Consider the following 17,577-nt stretch of genomic DNA (forward strand, 5'->3'; position numbering starts at 1 on the left):
TCTATTCTGGCATAATAAGTGAAAACAGTACTGGAGGGCCTCAGTTTCATTACAGAGCTGCTTGAAATGCAGATGAGGATGTTTATAATTTACTTGTTTGTTACTGCTAAAATATTTTATGAAGTAAATCAAAGATGTTATATTAATTACATACTTATTTACTTGTAAGAAATGTATCAAATGAAATACTCTCATCCCAAATCCCTCAAACATTAAATGTAGTTTCTTTTTCCCAGTGCAGGCTGAATCTGTAAGTGACTGTAAGTGGTTTTAGACAAAAAGGATGATTTTGGTGGCCAGGTGACTTTCTCTCAAACATCACCACAAGTGCAACGTTTTTATTTTAAAATAAGCAATTATTTGGGGGAGCTTGGAGTAGAGCCGTTGATCCTTCGCATTGGAAGGAGCCAGCTGAGGTGGTTCGGGCACCTGGTTAGGATGCCTCCTGGAAATCTCCCGCTGGAGCTGTTCCAGGCACGTCCAACAGGTAGGAGACCCTGGGACAGACCCAGAACACGCTGGAGAGAATACATATCTCTCCTGGCCTGGGAATGCCTTGGGATCCTCCAGGAGGAGCTGGAGGGCGTTGCAGGGGAGAAAGATGTCTGGTTTCATAACTCAGTCTAATGCCACTGTGACCCGGTCCTGGATAAGCGGCAGAAAATGGATGGATGGAATTATTGCTGTTTCTTTATTTAGGTGCTAATGAAACTTCATTTAATATTCTGTGCCAAATGAAGGTGGCCCTCTGGCCTGCAGGGGCTTCATGCCCTTGTATGTATGTCCGCCTCTGGTGACTCACTGCAGCAGGAAAGCAGAGCCGCAGCTCTCCTCCTCTCCTGTAGATGGCGCCTCTTTGAGACAGGCTTGGACGATTTTGTGCAGTTTCGTGTGCAACTACCGAGCTTGGCAGCTTGCGAGAAGGGAAAACCGACGCTTCCAAGATTGCTGATCTTTCCTGCATTTTCCAACTGTTTTTAAATCATTTTAAAGCGTATCGGAAGTTTAATACAAACGGGAACTAACGCGCTTCAGTGTTTGGACCTTTTGTGGAGGAGCAAGGTGCAGTTTTGAATTGAAAGGCAGGCGCAACGTTAGCGAGCTGGCGTAGAGACGAGAACCAGGGCTACGCAGCGAGTCGGTCAGCCAGGGAGAGCCGGGAGGACCACGGCACAGCCGCCGCCAGCGCCACGGGGAGTCGGGGCCCGAGAGGGAGCCTGCCAGGCCCTCGGCTTGATGCACCCTGCCTGCCTCGCCTTAGCCACAGTCCGAGATGGGGGAGACCAAAATTATCTACCACCTCGACGACCAGGAGACACCATATCTGGTTAAACTGTCTGTGCCGGCGGACAAAGTCACTCTGGCAGACTTCAAAAACGTCCTCAAGAAGCCAAATTACAAATTCTTCTTCAAATCTATGGACGATGACTTCGGGTAACTGTTAACGGGTTTATTGCGTTTAACACGGATTCAGCGTATCATTCCTGTGTTTTCTCAGCGTTAGAGTAGCTAGATTTACGCTAACTTAGTTGCTATCTCAGCCAGCTGGCTTGTCATCAGTTTTTTTAGCGTTACCTGGCTGTCGATCACCAGCTAGCTACTTGCATTGCAGTTCCTTTGTTAGCTGCTAGCGGCGTTAGCAGGTCTGTTTAGCGTCCCGACCCCGTTTGTTTACATTGCTTCTGTGGCTAGCTTATACGTCTTGTGCCTTGACTTTGTCTGACCAAGTTTGGTATTTGGCAGTTTCATGAACACTAGCGAAAGTCCTGAATGACAATTTAGCTTGTTTCAGATAACATATAAACAGGACTAGTTGACAACACCGATAATAAGCAGTTATTAACTGTCAGGAGCTGCCAGATGTATAGAAAGCTTGTGCTAACAGGATAATGCCAGAGTGTAAACGGGCAGTTTCAGTTGAAGTCAGTGAGTCCAGCAGGCCCCTGCTGTTGTTGTCTATTAGCCTGAGGAATGCAGAGTTGGACACAGGAATGCCCTGTTCATCACTCTGGCAGCTTTATGGTCCTTTTGTGTTAAAACATGGCTGGAAAAGTAGACATTTTATGTTCCTCCGGACAGTGTCTCTTCTGCAGAGTAAAAAGGGGGAAATGTTCTATTTTTAAACACTTCAGCCAGGTTTCCCCCTGTTGTTTTTGGCTAAACTCAAACGAGGGTGGGGCAACAACTTCTGCACATTTGAAAGTGGGACAGGCATGTTTTGAAAGGACCCACAGCTATTCATGTTGTGAGGAGTGGAGGGATACTCTGTAAATAAACTATTGAAACCTTTACTCAAAGCTGTATTGCTGTAGATTGAGCAACCTGTCAGACAGGAATAGAAACTGGTGTTCGTGTTTATCAAGACTCTAAAAGAAATTCTCAGTGAGCACCACTATTCCTTCTCCTTTAAAAGGAACTAATCCTGTCAGCAGCAGGAGTCTGAGGCACTTGCTAAATGCAAGTTAGGACTGAGTTGTCCCCTCGTCTGTATGACAAGGTGTAGGTATCATCTGATTCTTGCCTTGGAGCAATCTGTTGCTTGATTGATTGATTGATAATTGCTTGGAATTCACTTGGTTGAATTGAATACAGCTGAGCTTTGTTGGCCTAGGAAATCCTCACATGTCACTTTCAGATCCAAGAACTTCCCTTTTTATAAGCATTGGATGGATAGACAGACAGCAAGGATTGTTAATACATAATGCAGAAGCTAATTTCAAAGTTGCTGTCTTTTGACTGGTTTTCCAGGTCTATGCTGATATCCTCTGATATGCAGTTAGTTAGTTAAGAACTTAATCGTTCACTTTGTGGAGAATTATCTTTGGCTTCACCACATAGCATTAAAAAGATTAAGAGATAACAATACATGACAATGATAGCAAAGTTGGCTTTCCCCCCCTAATATTCTGACTCTGGGATTTTGTGGAACAGTGTTATTGGGTCTAAATGTGTAAAACTGTAAAATCTTGATTGACTGATCTAGAATGTTAAAAAAAAAAGGCCAGATAGCACTGTTGCTGTTGTCTTTTCTTGGTTTTCCTTAGATATGTTGTTTCTCTACTGTGGTCACATTTTAGATTAGCCATCTATTTAATGCAGATATCACCTAGAGACCATCAAGGACCTGTTGTATCTTTGCAGGAACACTTAGGGATTTGTTGAAATGCTGTCATCAGACAATAATCGGCAATTGATGTCTTCTATAGGCAATGTTTTAAGGCAGTAAATCTGTGGCTGGCAGTGTGTAACAATAGTGCAGTAAGGCCGCTATTAAATCGGCATTGGTTGTCCCATTTGTCAGTGTCTGTCCTGGTTGATGGAAGTGTTGCTCATCTCCATTGCCTTCAAATGCAGCCTCATGTTTTATTGCCTTGAGAGTGCTTTTGTGTCGGTAGAGGTTTACTGAAACAAAGCTTTGTTCTCTTTACAGGGTGGTAAAGGAGGAAATATCTGACGACAACGCAAAGCTGCCCTGCTTTAATGGACGTGTGGTGTCATGGGTAGGTTCAAAATACATCCTGGAGTAAAAAATTTTTGGTTTGTTTATTTTTTTTTATTGCCATCGGCTTGTCTGTGTGGTTAAGTGGCGGTGTTGCAACTGTGCATGCATGTATAACAATGATTCCCATCTGTTGGCCAGTGATCACAGCCATACTCTGTCTCTAGGGAGAAGCCTTATGCATCTGCGTGATAATATCATTAACACATGATGATCCTAGGAGCAAGGCATACACACAAACAACCCGCTATTTCTCTGTGTACTTGTGTTTTTAAGCTCTTTTAAGATATTGAGCTGCGTTAGTTTTCCAGCAATCTCATATCCTCACACATGCTAATCAACACATACAGACAGGTGACAAATTAAAGGAAAAACCTGAATAAATGAGTGGAGAAACAACAAATGCAGATGCTTCCACACAGGTGTACTGCATGGTACAATTAAGTAGTTAACATCCAGTCATGATCGGTGGCATGTATAAAAATGCTGAGCAGGCCCAGTTGATTCTGATTTTGTATCAAGATGGCAAGAAGAAAAGATCTAAGTGTTAGTTGGCAGGAGCTTCAGTCATAAAGACTGCTCAACTGGCTGGTGTTTCAATAGGAACAGTGACTAAAGTGACATCTGCATTTAGATCTATAGGAAAGACATCAGTAAATGGGGTCGGAAATTGTGGTTGAGAGCACATTAGTGCAATATGTAAGGAAAAACAGAAGAGCAACTCTTCCTCAGGTGACTGAGAATGTCAATGCAGGACATGATCAGACTGTGTCAGCAAGAACAGTCTGTCGACAATTACATAGAGAGGAATATTATAGTAGGGTTGCAATGCATAAACCCCTCATTACAAAGATGAATGCATATTTGAGAGTTCAGTGGTGCAAAAACCATATGCACTGGTCTACAGAGATGTGGAAAAAAGTGATACGGTCAGATGAATCATCCTCACCATATTCTCAACACCACCAAGAGAACTGTACAGGCCTGATTGCTTGACCCCTACAGTGAAGGGCTCTGCTGGCTCTGTTATACTGTGTGTTAGACATCCATCACCATCATCAAAACACCAAATGAGGGAATATCTTTTGGAAGAATAGTGTTCATCCCTCCAGCAGAGTTCAGAGACTTGTAGAATCAATGCCAAGGTGTTTTGAAGCTGTTCTGGCAGCACATGGTTGCCCAACACCTTACTAAGACACTTTATGTTGGTTTTTCCTTCAATTTGTCGCCTGTCTGTACATAACAGGTACTTGCATGTAGTATCTCACAAAGAGGCTCTGAGCAATAATTCTCCCCTGTCGCCACAATGCAAGAGACATCTGGTGCCGGTGCACAGCCTCCCTTCCTCTCTTCTCTACATTGAAATTGGATTAAGAGCAAGTGAAATCACAGGATAGGAGGAAAATACTCTATAACTAAGAGCCTCACTGCATGGCATCTAACAAGAAGATTGAATCTCACAGGGAGGAGAGAATAAAGTTGAGAGAAAGAGTGTTCTGTGTCTTGATGTGAAGAGCTGATGCATCTGGTTAAGTTCGCACAGCGTGGTTATGATTATAGCTTTTATTTGAGAGTCATCAACACAGTGTTATCTCTAGACGTCTGAGTGTGTAATCCAGCGTGCTCGTCCTGATTCGTCCCTCTGTTGTGGTCATTTTCATTAGACTCTGTGGAGGTCTGGTTGGCTGCGGTTCAAAACCAATTCCTCTCTTCGTGTGTGTGTATGTGTGTGTGCGTGTGTGCGTGTGCGTGAATATGTTTGTTATCTCTTGGGGGTTGTTGAAATGTTCCATGTACAATGAAATGTTATTTCTGTTGCAGTGTGTCCATTTGTTTGTCTCCACTGTTCATCTGTTGTTTCAATAACCTGACTGATTGTTCTCAGGGGTCCGAGGGTCTGGCCTGCTATCACCACATCACATCATCACAACAGGCCAGCTCACACAGTCTGGCCTGCTATATTTTATAGTCATCTGACAAACATGTTTGTCTAAAATTATTTTTTGTAGCTTATCTTAGTGAACCTCAGCTGGCCCACTGTAAAAATCAAAATATATGTTTCTGCTTTGTGCATGCTGAACAGACTCCCTGTAAACTGCAGATAAAAGATACACAACATATATGGTATGAACTGGATAAAAGGATAAACAAAATAAGTGTCACAACAAGCATCACTATTATTTCATTACTCTTTTTACCTGTCCAGCCCTCATAGCATTAGGTTTTAACACTCTATGTTGGACCTGGAAATCTATCTTATCTATTAGTCTTAACCTTCTCATGCAAAAATGCCAAACATTTGATGGTTCCAGCTTCTCAAATGTGAGGTTTTACCTATTGCTTCTCCATGATGTACATTACAGTAAACTGAATATCTTTTGGGTTTTGGAATTTGCTTGGATCGGGAAATTGTGATGGATTTTCACTTTTTTTATAGACCAAATTATTAATCATTAATCAAATATAATTGTTAGTTGCACCCCTTGTGTACAAAATAACAAAATATACAAAGTGATTAACTTCAAATGTGATTCTAGATGTGCTGCAAACATGAAGTGAAAATGAAGATTCTTTGCACTGTACTCAAGTTGAAACATTTCTATTTTTATACTGTGTCATCTAACAGATACACTTAGATGTACATAGTCATAAATAGCCCAGCTATGACATAAAGAGCTAGCGTATTCTAGCTTCCCGACCAACCATTGCGTGCTAATAGTGAACACAGTTTCACACTGATCTCATGTTGTTTTAAACTTGTTTTTGCGTGCAAATCATACATGCTTCATTTTTAATGTGGACAAGATCCAAATTCGGCACAACTCGAGACACACGACAGAATGTAAAAAAAAAAAGGAGGATCTTGAGCATGCAGGACTAATGCTCCCTGGAATGTGTTAGGTGTTAAAAAGCAAATGATGGAAAATTAAATGGAAGAATGGGCTAATGGCAAAGATTACCAGTCATATCATTTCCCCTGAAAACACAGTCATGGTCCATCGGATCCCACTTTTTCCCACGCTTTGGTAACTTATGCAAGTAAAGCTGTCAGGTAGACAAACCACAAGTCCTGGCACAGCATCTCTATTTCTCAACTCTTGAATCAGCTGCCTTTTGTCAGCTGGAAATTAGTAGAAGACAACTACATTTTTAAATTTAACGAGACACTGCAATCTGAACAGCAGCTAATTTTTCCTGTTTTTAGATAGAGCAGCTGGTTTGCCTCTTCCTCTTGCTGTAGTTTCATTTATACACTGAAATTACAATTTGTCATATTCTGTTACAAGTCCGTACGGCAGTGCCAGTATAACAAGATATACCATACAGCTCTTGAACGTGGTGTAATATAAACATAGCAGAGCTTTGACGTGGATCTGCTGCCCACTTCTTCTGTGTATTCTTTTGTGTGAGTGTTTGTCTTGTCCCCCCCCGACTGACCTGACTCTCTGTCTGTTAATAGCTGGTCTCTGGAGACGGAGCCCACACAGACGCAGGCTCAGTGGCAGACAGTTTAGAGCAGGCACCCCCTTTGGAGAGGACCGGGGGCATCGGAGACTCCAGACCACCATCCTACCAGTCAGTATATGTGCATGTGTTTTGTGTTTTCGTGCGCAGGAGAAATGTTTTGCGCAATGTTTGACTCTGGGGGTGTGTGCGTGAAAGAGAGACATGCCATGTGTACTTTGTGTTCTGTGCATGTGTCTTGAATGAGTCCTTCTGTGTTTCCTAATAACCGTAGTAACATGGGAAATGGCAAATTGAATGGAAAAAGAATGACACCTTGTGACTGTCTAGGAGGAAAAACATCTACCTTTTTTGGATGGTTCATTTCTGTTACTCATTCTTTCTGTTGATCATCCTTTTAGATCTTAAACTCTTTTGTTGCAAAGTGTGTAGAAGATACATGATAGTAATGAAAATGAAATTCTCACCAGACAGAAATAAGTCATCCAACACAACAATTACAATTCTTGCCAAATATTTGACCAACGCAGAGTAACGGTCTCTGGCACAACTTCACCTACTTCCAAGGTGCACAGAGAAGGAAAAGAAGTCTAGAGAGATGAGTTTCAGCTTGTTTCAGCTCGTGGCCTTCATCAGGCTCGTGACCCTGATGAAGGCCACAAGCCGAAACGCGTCGGTCAACTAATAAAGTTGCTCTTCATACTACAAGTGTTGCTGGAGTTCTCATCTCTCTAAATATTCGACCAACCTCAGCTGTATTATACCAGAGAAGGCAGTTTACTGGAAACAGTTTGTAATGCGATTAACAAGAAGCACTTGACATAAACATTTGTTTTAGTGGCTGTTAAATGAACTTCAGTGCCCTGATAATGATGCAATGTAATCAATGGTAAAACCAGATTGTCCATATCGTCTTACTTCTGTGCACCGTCTCTGTCTGAAGTGGGAAAGCAGCGAGCGGTCGGGACAGTTTGGACAACGACACAGAGACTGGCTCCATGGTGTCGCAGAGGAGAGAGAGGGAGAGGCCGCGACGGAAACACGCTAATGACCACGGTCAGAAAGCTGTTTGCTTATATGTGTTTGTTTTTGTTTTCATGGTAGAGTACGTATCAGCTTTATTTCCACAATTTTCACAACTTCAACTCCATTCATCTGGCAGTTGATGACCGGCATCTGGTGTTTTTTTTTACGCGTGCCTCGCAATGAGTGTCCCAGAATGGCATAAATGTGATCTAGTGGTGTATATACAATGACTAAAGGGATGCAGCCCTCCTTTCTGCTGCTATCAGATTCTATGAATCTGTAAGCACGCTATATGTGCAGAGGCTTGAGTAACAATGAAAAATGTCACATAATCAGAAAAACATGTAGTTGCTCTACATTTGTTGTAATGTTTTAATTAGACACAGATCAATGAGGAACAGGTATGATATGAAGTAATTTATATATATATACAGTTCTAGTTGATGTAAATTTGTGCTTTTTTTTAATCTGAAAACCTAAAGTAGCCATCTCTCATTTGTGGATTTGTGTAATTTCTCTGAGCTTTTATCTTTTTTTTTAATAAATGGTAAATTCTCACTTGTTGTGTATGTATGTGCCATTCTTATGCTGTCCCGGCCACAGGTGGAAGGCAGAACGGTTACTCATCACGGGCAATGGGACGTGGAGGCGCCGAGTACGACAGCTGCTCGTCCTTCATGAGCAGTGAGCTGGAGTCCACTTCTTGCTTTGATTCAGAGGATGACGACGCAACCAGCAGGTCAGATGTTCTGCATAGCCGTTCAGCTTGTTCATAAATGCGGTTCCCAATGAGAAAAGACATTTGGCTTGAGGAATGCATCTGGAATCACAGTTGATGGGGGTTTGGCAGAGATTAGTACAGTCTAATTGTCTGGTGGTTTTTGCAGTTACCCCCTTGGTTCCCCTCCAGGAGTCGTAGAAATATCTGCAACCCACTCAACAGACACTGCTGTTCTCAGTCTTTAGGCATCTTTCAGGATGTTTTTTTTTTCCCCTTTATTTGCAGCACCGATAGTTCTAGATCAAAGCTTTATCAAGCTTCATCTTCAGCAAAATGTCTACATACTGATGCCAGCTGATAATTTATAACTCAGGTCATAGCTTCGCAATGAAGTGGATGCTGTTTTATAAACCGTTAGTCCTGACTCCTGGCAGGCATCGCTTTCATTATGGTTTCAGTGGTTAAAGTGTTTCTTATTAAGTAGGTAACGGAGAGGTTTGAATTTGATGGTGGGATAAATTACTCAGGGACAAATAGCTTCTGTCTCTGTCCAGGTGTTTTTATTCACTTTATGATTTGTCATGGTTTGTTAACTTGATTCACAAGCAAAGTTATATACAGTATGGTATAATTTCCTTAGTTATACAAATCATATGGCAACAAATATTATGTTAGTAGCTCATATGCTAGAGCATGTCCATGTGTATGCATCATTTCTAAAAAGTCATGGTTTTCTGTCTTCTTTTGTTCAGGTTTAGTAGCTCCACTGAACAGAGCTCTTCTCGTCTAATGAGACGACACCGCCGTCGCCGACGGAAACCCAAGGCCTCCAACATGGACAGGGTGAGACCACACACACACTTGTGCACACAGGACTGGAAATCAGCCACAGACTTTTTTTTAAAGTTCTATAATAATATTAAAGTTTTACTAAAAGTTTGTGACTTCTTGTGTGAGATTTTTCTCATCACAGTTCTTTGTTTAATCCCATTTTTCATCATTTTTCCATCCAGTCGTCGTCATTCAGCAGCATCACAGACTCCACCATGTCTCTGAACATCATCACCGTCACCCTCAACATGGGTAAGTGACTCAGCCTTGTGGAAATTTTTACAGTGAGTGAAATTTGATTTTGGGATAAACAGAGCCTCCTGATTTTCTGAATAAAGTCTCCATACAGTCACTTACTGAGCCACTTAACTGAATAATGTTGGAGTTAAAAAAAAATCCTTTCATAAGAGAGGAAAGTACACAAATGTGTGATTTGTTGCTTATTGATGCAGGCCATTACAGTCTTTTCTGTCCTAACTCACTTAACTACTAATGCTCTGTTGAATGCATATTGTGTGCTCGTCTCCACCTCACAGAGAAGTACAACTTCTTGGGCATCAGTATTGTGGGTCAGAGTAATGAGAGGGGAGATGGAGGAATCTACATCGGCTCTATCATGAAGGGAGGAGCTGTGGCTGCAGATGGACGCATAGAGCCTGGAGACATGCTGTTGCAGGTGTGTGTCTGTATGAGTCTTTAACCGAGAGAGAGAGAGAGAGAGAACGGGAAACGCATACACTCACGCACAGAGGATGAAAAAAATGTGTGTCAGTGCATATCTGGGACTTGGACCAGGAAAGTGTGTGTGTGTGTGTGTGTGTGTGTGTGTGTGTGTGTGTGTGTGTGTGTGTGTATGTGAAAGAACTTAGTAATGTGAGAGCAATCAAAGGTTTTTCTAAACAAAAAGGCATGTGTTAAGGATTAAAAAAAAAAAAAAAACATATTTCTGAACTGTTTCTGAAATGGCACGATTGCATGCAGCAGTATATAATTACTCAACAGGTGATTTTAAGATTATTTTGAAACTTTTTTTTTTTTTTTTAATCTGTTCATTTTTTCCATCTTATTCCCATTCTCGCCATGTTATCTCAATCACATTATAACCTTCTAGCGTCACATGGTGTTATAGGGTGACTAGTTTATTGGACAGTCAGCTGTGTTTGTGGCTCTAATGTGATTTCCATTTTCATTCTTTCTTAAATACCCACCCCTAAAATCTAATATTGCATGCCACGTTGAAACACTGCCAGTCCCATTAGTGCAATGGGGATTTATTGGAGCGACACTGAGACTGTGAAAGTTTTATACAGGAAACGATTTAGCATTAGGTTCGTTCTTTATTGTCATAATTTTAATTTAATTTTTTTTTTATTATCCCCCTGTAGGTGAACGACATCAACTTTGAGAACATGAGCAATGATGATGCGGTTCGAGTACTGAGGGACATAGTGCACAAGCCAGGGTGAGTAGCAAACAGGCAATACACTAAAGCATCTTCTGTAACGGCAATAAATAGAAATATTCTTCCATAAAACACAGGTGCAAAGCAAAGACATAACAGAATCCTAGTAAAGTTGAAGATGAGACATCCTGTGTGTTTTAGGTCAGTTTTAACTGTCTGTGTGTAAACTTTGTCTCTGTGTTTATTACCAGCCCCATTACTCTGACTGTGGCCAAGTGCTGGGACCCGAACCCACGGAGCTGCTTTGCTCTGCCTAGGAGTGAGTGGTTTTTTTTGTATCATTTCAACAATGATACACAAGGTCTTCTGTTTTGGTGCATGTCTCTCTGGCTCAGAATTTTACTGTAAGATCATAAACACTAACTTCTTACTCTACCTTTCATCATGCAGGTGAGCCAATCCGGCCCATTGATCCAGCCGCGTGGGTGTCTCATACCGCGGCTATGACCGGGGTATACCCTGCATATGGCATGAGCCCCTCCATGAGCACCGTCACCTCCACCAGCTCCTCCATCAGCAGCTCTATCCCCGAGACTGAACGTGAGTCAGCCCCCCCCACCCCCCCGCAGCTGCTTGTTACGGCTTATTATCCAAATCTGGAGGCAGCTTTACGTAATGCAGCCTTCACTCTACATACATAGTGCTTTTTCATCGTGCAATGGACTGCAATATCACTTTTTTCAACATTCGGTTCTCAACCACTTTGGATTCCCTCCCCGCCCTCCAAAAATGCAGTAATATCAGTATCCTCCCAAGATGTGTTAGTAAATCTTTGTGCTGAGAGTTGCCTTGCCCTCTCACTGCATTCCAGCGACTAGTCTCTGTTCCAGCTTTTACTGTGTTCAGCCTCACATCTAGCTTCCATCTGCTCAATAACACTTGTCAAAACGGAGCCATAACTCACTACTTTCATCTTCTCCCTGTAATCTTTGGAAGGACTGCGAAGTGTTTGTCTTTCTTTCGGTGGAAGATTCGTTCCTCTTGAAACACTTTTCTTGGCCAATATTGAATTGATTCACATATTTTCAGATTTCCCCTCTCTTACAGAACATAAATTTCACTTCATCACATGCTTTAAAAATCTAAATCAGTTCAACACTGGTAAAACAAAAAAAAAAGTTAATGCTGGTGTACCTTGCATTTTTGGGTCAGTTTAATGGTAATTTATTTTAAATGCTTTGGAGAATTGGCCAACTGTATCGATGCCAGAAGTTATTTTCAACGGAGCTACAGTGAAGTTAAAAAGAAGAAACCATTCTGAGTTCTGAGTTCAGTTCGTGTCGGCCCCTAAAAATCAGTTCCTCTTTCTGTACTCACTTTTTTTGCACTAGTCTTCTTAATCATACAGAGAGAAATCTGTTGCACACAAAATAGATTCAACACTTAACACTACATAATGCAGTGAATGCAGCCAAACAAAGGGTGTGACTATTGTTTGATGTGGGCTGACAACAACAGCAACTCTGAAAGACCAGAGGGAAATCCACTTTATGTGTATATTTATACCCATCAAGAAGTTGTAAAGCAAAAAAAGGAACCGTAGTAATGTTTGTGAGAAGTGTTTGAACTAGACGATGTATGGGAAACAACTTTTTTGGACACAAAAAAGTAATGAAAATATATATCAAGCTGTCACATCCGCAATGTTCCTAACAGATGTTCACGCCCTTTTATTGGGGACTGTGTCGAGACATTATGTGAAATGAATGAAATCACTGAGTGAAGTGGAAGTTGATGAGGCAGGTCAAGGGAAAAGTGGGTGCACCAAAAAGTAAATTACAACACTTAATCACAAAATTTCTCATCTTGGAATGCAACAAAAATCAAAGTTAGATAATATCGGAGTCTGTAATGGTGTTCTAGGGAGGACGTTAGATTCATTATTCTCAGGCTGTTGTTGGGGTTTTGTCAAGACCCGGCTCATTTTTAGTCCAAGTCAAACAAAGATCAAGCTTAATCCAGTCTGATTTGTGATCAAATTACAGTCCAGACCACAGGAAACCAAATATTATTCGAGGCAAATTCTTAAAACAGACCAACATTTATTTTTGTAGGTGTCCAGTTAACAAGTAGGAAACAAAGGCATTTACATATTTCATATATATGTGTGGCAAATATCTCAGGACAGATTTGAAACAGATCCCATGTTAATTTGAACATGTGTCCTCTGATTTCTCCCAGGATTCGATGACTTCCACCTCTCCATCCACAGCGACATGGCAACAGTTGCTAAGGCCATGGCCTGCCCAGAGTCAGGTCTGGAGGTTCGAGACAGGATGTGGCTCAAGATCACCATTGCTAATGCTTTTATCGGTACGTCTTTCATAGCAGACCTCATGATCCGGCATTTATTATTTAAAAGTTATTTCCTTCATCAGTATGCACACCTATTAATCTCTTTTCCTTATTTGCTCAGTTCAGTTTGTAGATTGGGACCGTCAGTGTTTCAGTAATGTTGCTAAAGTGATGAAATAAAGCCTCTTAGATAAAATATCAAATAATCCACGAATGTCGTATTCCTTTATTGTTCTGAGTTGCACCTCACAGCAATAGTATTTCTTAAGCTGTGAACAATTAAATATCACATCTAAATAAAGATTATTCAAATCCCCGTTTTGGATATTTTTCTACGTCATGAATTAGTCTTAGAATGTGAAAGCAAAACTGTAAAATTCACAATAAAATGTGTGTGTCTTTGTGTCCTCAGGTTCTGATGTGGTGGACTGGCTCTTCCATCATGTTGAAGGGTTCTCAGATCGCCGTGAAGCCCGAAAATACGCCAGCAACCTGCTGAAGGCCGGCTACATCCGACACACCGTCAACAAGATCACCTTCTCTGAACAGTGCTACTATGTTTTTGGAGACCTCTGCGGCAGTAAGTGAACACTGAAGTCTTTGATTAGATAAAATCTGCTTGGAATGTCAGTATCAGTAAACGCAAGTATCTCCAAAGTATGTCGGTGTAGTTGTATTTGTGTTTTCTGCAACTTCTGTAGAGTAACACAAGACAAACTTTATTAATCCTACATTGAGTGTAAATGTAGACGCCTAAATCAGTTTTCTTTCTCTGTCTCCCTCAGACATGACCCACTTGTCTCTCCATGACCATGATGGTTCCAGTGGGGGAGCCTCAGATCACGACACTCTGCCCCCTCTGCCACACCCAGGGGCAGCCCCCTGGCCCATGGCTCTGCCCTACCAGTTCCCCATTCCTCATCCTTACGACCTGTCACAGCCCTTCCCCGGTGGACCAGGCGCTGGCAGTGCAGGAAGCCAGCACAGTGGTGAGTCCAGTCTGAAGTCTGTATTCATCATCAGAGTATTCGAAACATGTTGAAGACCAGTCAGTAGGATCTGTCTTTTGAGTATAAAACACTCAACTCTGCAGACTTGAAATTTTGCTGTATAGAGTTTGTCGTTATGCTCCTTCATGAGGAATTGATCAGCTTGAATTCACTTACAATCGATTGGATGGGAAGTATCAAAATATCCATAGAAACTTCTCAAACTGCTGCATGTTCCACTTCTTCTCTGTTCATCTATGAGCTCATTGTGTTGAAAAACACAGTTTTAGCAGAACATAGCTAAGAGGGTGATATTGACATGGAAGTGGTGAAAAGTTGTCACCACCATAGTCATTGAAACTGACATGAATCAATGCGAACTACAGCTGTTTCTTTGTGGGGGATCAAACTGCAGACTGTTTACAACCACTTTTCAGGCCGGCAGTAACAGAGTTTGGCTAAAGTATCACTTTAAAAAGCACTTTGCACAGAGGGAGTACAAAAACAAAATCTTGAACTCCTCTTGTAATACTTGCTCTTAGAAGTAGATTTTGTTTCCTGTTTGCTGTCTTAATCCAGAGTCACATGAGAAGGTTGACGAGTTTAATGTCTGCTCTTTCAATACAGAAAAGAGTCCAGTACATGTTTACTTAAGCTTTCCTCAAAGTCTTGAAAGAAATACCTTGGCTCTGTCGAAAGTGAAGAAAAAAAATTCCTTCCAAACAGCTTTAAAGCTGCCTCATTTACATGTTATTTAACATGTAGAAATAGAAAAACAGACATTGTGGTTTCAGAGCAGTTTGCTTACGCAATGGAGAACAGCTGAGCCCACTGACTGCACATAACATCTCAGACATCTTGTCCTGATTTGCACACTGCTGTTGCACACTGCCATAACGTGAACGTTTGGCTGAATAATTTACAAGCTAGCAAGATACAACATATGAATAAGACAGTGTCAGGGTTGTTTTAAGGCTCAAGTTTTCCCAAGCTTTATGCTAATATCTAGCCCTCTAATAGACACAAAGATGATAAATTGTGTCTTCTTTTTATCTGTGTGTGGGTTTGATGGCAAGTACATTTTCCAGATGTCAGGAAATGCCTTTTAATCATATAAACTGTTATAGTTTAAATTTATCAGTCTGTGGAACGTGCCTCAGAAACAAGAAGGCTTTTTGCGGTAATCAAATGAAAACATGTAATTGCTTTCGGTAATAGCTAAGCTGTTTGGACTGTGAGAGGCAGCGAATGCTCCATGACCATGTCTGCATTAGTCATGCAGCTCTCCTGAGAGTCTTCCACAAAGTGGGTCAGCTCTGCCTGCCTCACTTCACTGGGATGGGAGTCAGTGGCTCATGTTGATGACTCAGATTAAGTAAATGGTGTATGTAAAAATGTTTGTACATCATACATGGTTAATAATCACGGTTTGCTCTATTCTGTCCACAGGAAGCAGCGGTTCTAACTGCAGCAAGAACGAGGGTCGGAAATCTGGCGGCAGCGGCAGCGACGCAGAGATCAGGAGCCACCGAGCTCCAAGCGAGCGCTCGGTAGCTCCCCCTAGTGAGCGAAGCGTCCGTAGCTCTGTCAGCCACCGCAGTGTCAACTCCCAATTAATAGCCTACGGGCCAGGCCTCGTTTACGGCCCCCCTGGCCTGCCCCCCCAACCCCCACATCTGTCTACAGCTGCCCCCGGCGCCCCACCAGGCAGGGAGCTCGTCTCTGTGCCCCCCGAGCTCACTGCTTCACGGCAGTCCCTGCGAATGGCAGTGGGCAACGCCGGAGAGTTCTTCGTTGATGTGATGTGACGCATGTTATAGGCCGATCAAAGAGTAGCAGATTGGGCTTTCTCATGTCGTTACAGGGCTGAGAAGGATGGCATGACAGGACGGAAGGAAGTGAAGATTGCAAAAGCTGTAACCCAAGGCCTCGAGTCCACTTCCTAAAAGCAGAAATGGAACCAATCCTGTTTTGTATGCTGAGAGAAAATGTCCCTCCTCTCTTGTGCTTTTCTTCCTAGTAGTAGTGGCCATACTTTCTTCAGTGAAGAAACCCCTTCGCTCAAGATGGAACCAAAGCGCCTTTCTCAGTTTCCGCTCCTCGGTGGGGAAGAGTTTGTGTGAGGACAAAAGAGCAAGAGAAGGGAGGGAGACGGTGGAAACAGACAGCTGGGGGAGATGACTCAGCGCTTTTCTACATGGATGTTTTTCATTTGTTCTTCTCTTCACTCTTCCCTCCTCTCTGCTTTCCTTATCTAACATTCTCTGTCCTCCCCCACCCCTGTCCACGTCCAAAAACTGAGCGAGAAAAAACCCTCTTCCCTCCTTCTGGTTCTTACAATTCCCACTTGCTGACCTCTAACAAGAAAAAAAAAAACCCTGAAAGAAAGCTGAAATGAACACTAACTGTTAACCTTATTCAGACTTTTTAAACGTTTGCTTGACTTAAGAGAGAAAGAAATGGAAAAAACTGTATGTAGTGCAAGAGAATCACAGTCCTTCTTACTGTAAGAATGCATTTGTTTTATTATATACGTAGTTGGTCACAACTAGTTTCATTTTACAACGCTAAACATCCAGCTTCAAGAGTCATTTTTACACTACATAACTGCGTTTTCATCTGTTAACCAGAGCATTTTCAGTCTCTGTCTTGTGATAATGTATAGTGGAAAAAAAAATTCTTACCATGTCTTTCACACTACTCTTTTATCAAGGAAAAATGTCTTTTTATTTATAAATATAGTTTTATGACTTAACTTTGCTGCTCCGTGTTGTTTTTCTGTGAGTGCATGTGTGTGTGTGTGTGTGTGTGTGTGTGTGAATGCATATGTTTGAAATTTGTGACCCAGTATGTTGTTTTTTTCATGGTACCTGAGGTCATATTTGCATTTTAAAAGCTGTCCGAGAGCAGGAATGTGAAGGTTAGGCAGTCTGGTGCGCAGATGTGTGTGTGTGGTCTGTGGGTGTGTGCGAGAGATCAGCCTGTGTACATTTAGATTTGCCTCAGAACTGAATGACCCTATGCAAAATGTCCCCTGTGGTTGGGATGAGAGAAAAATTCCTGTAGAGAGGTGATATGATTCAGGTTGGACACACAAAAAAAAGTAGAGTTGAATCAGATGGACTCTGCAGGATAGAATAAAACAAGGCCACCCACATAACCATTTGTTTAAAGGACAAATCCAGGAAAATGTGTTTGCTGTTTCCCATTCATTGAAGCTGAGTGTGCAGATCAGCAACCCTTCTCTGCAGCTAGTAAGGATTTACAACAGTGTTACTCAAGAATATGT

The 17,577-nt window shown here is 41.9% G+C and overlaps 1 protein-coding gene across 3 annotated transcripts; it reads left to right on the forward strand.

Moving 5' to 3' along the window:
* The first annotated feature begins 852 nt into the window (after positions 1 to 852).
* Positions 853 to 17,043, forward strand: LOC121908245 (segment polarity protein dishevelled homolog DVL-3-like). Of its 3 annotated transcripts, none has more exons than XM_042428118.1 (15): positions 853 to 1,434; positions 3,431 to 3,500; positions 6,960 to 7,075; positions 7,908 to 8,020; positions 8,594 to 8,729; positions 9,464 to 9,554; positions 9,725 to 9,794; positions 10,079 to 10,218; positions 10,928 to 11,004; positions 11,196 to 11,263; positions 11,395 to 11,544; positions 13,186 to 13,317; positions 13,712 to 13,879; positions 14,085 to 14,288; positions 15,738 to 17,043. In XM_042428118.1, exons 1-15 carry the CDS (start codon positions 1,274 to 1,276, stop codon positions 16,094 to 16,096), a joined length of 2,055 nt encoding a protein of 684 aa, XP_042284052.1. In that variant the 5' UTR covers positions 853 to 1,273; the 3' UTR covers positions 16,097 to 17,043. The 3 variants fall into 3 exon arrangements, with proteins under 3 accessions (XP_042284052.1, XP_042284054.1, XP_042284053.1); XM_042428120.1 differs by lacking the exon at positions 853 to 1,434 and adding an exon at positions 2,653 to 2,748; XM_042428119.1 differs by lacking the exon at positions 853 to 1,434 and adding an exon at positions 2,685 to 2,775.
* The last annotated feature ends 534 nt before the right edge of the window (positions 17,044 to 17,577 follow it).

This window comes from Thunnus maccoyii, chromosome 12, assembly GCF_910596095.1.
Source record: "Thunnus maccoyii chromosome 12, fThuMac1.1, whole genome shotgun sequence".
Taxonomy (NCBI): domain Eukaryota; kingdom Metazoa; phylum Chordata; class Actinopteri; order Scombriformes; family Scombridae; genus Thunnus; species Thunnus maccoyii.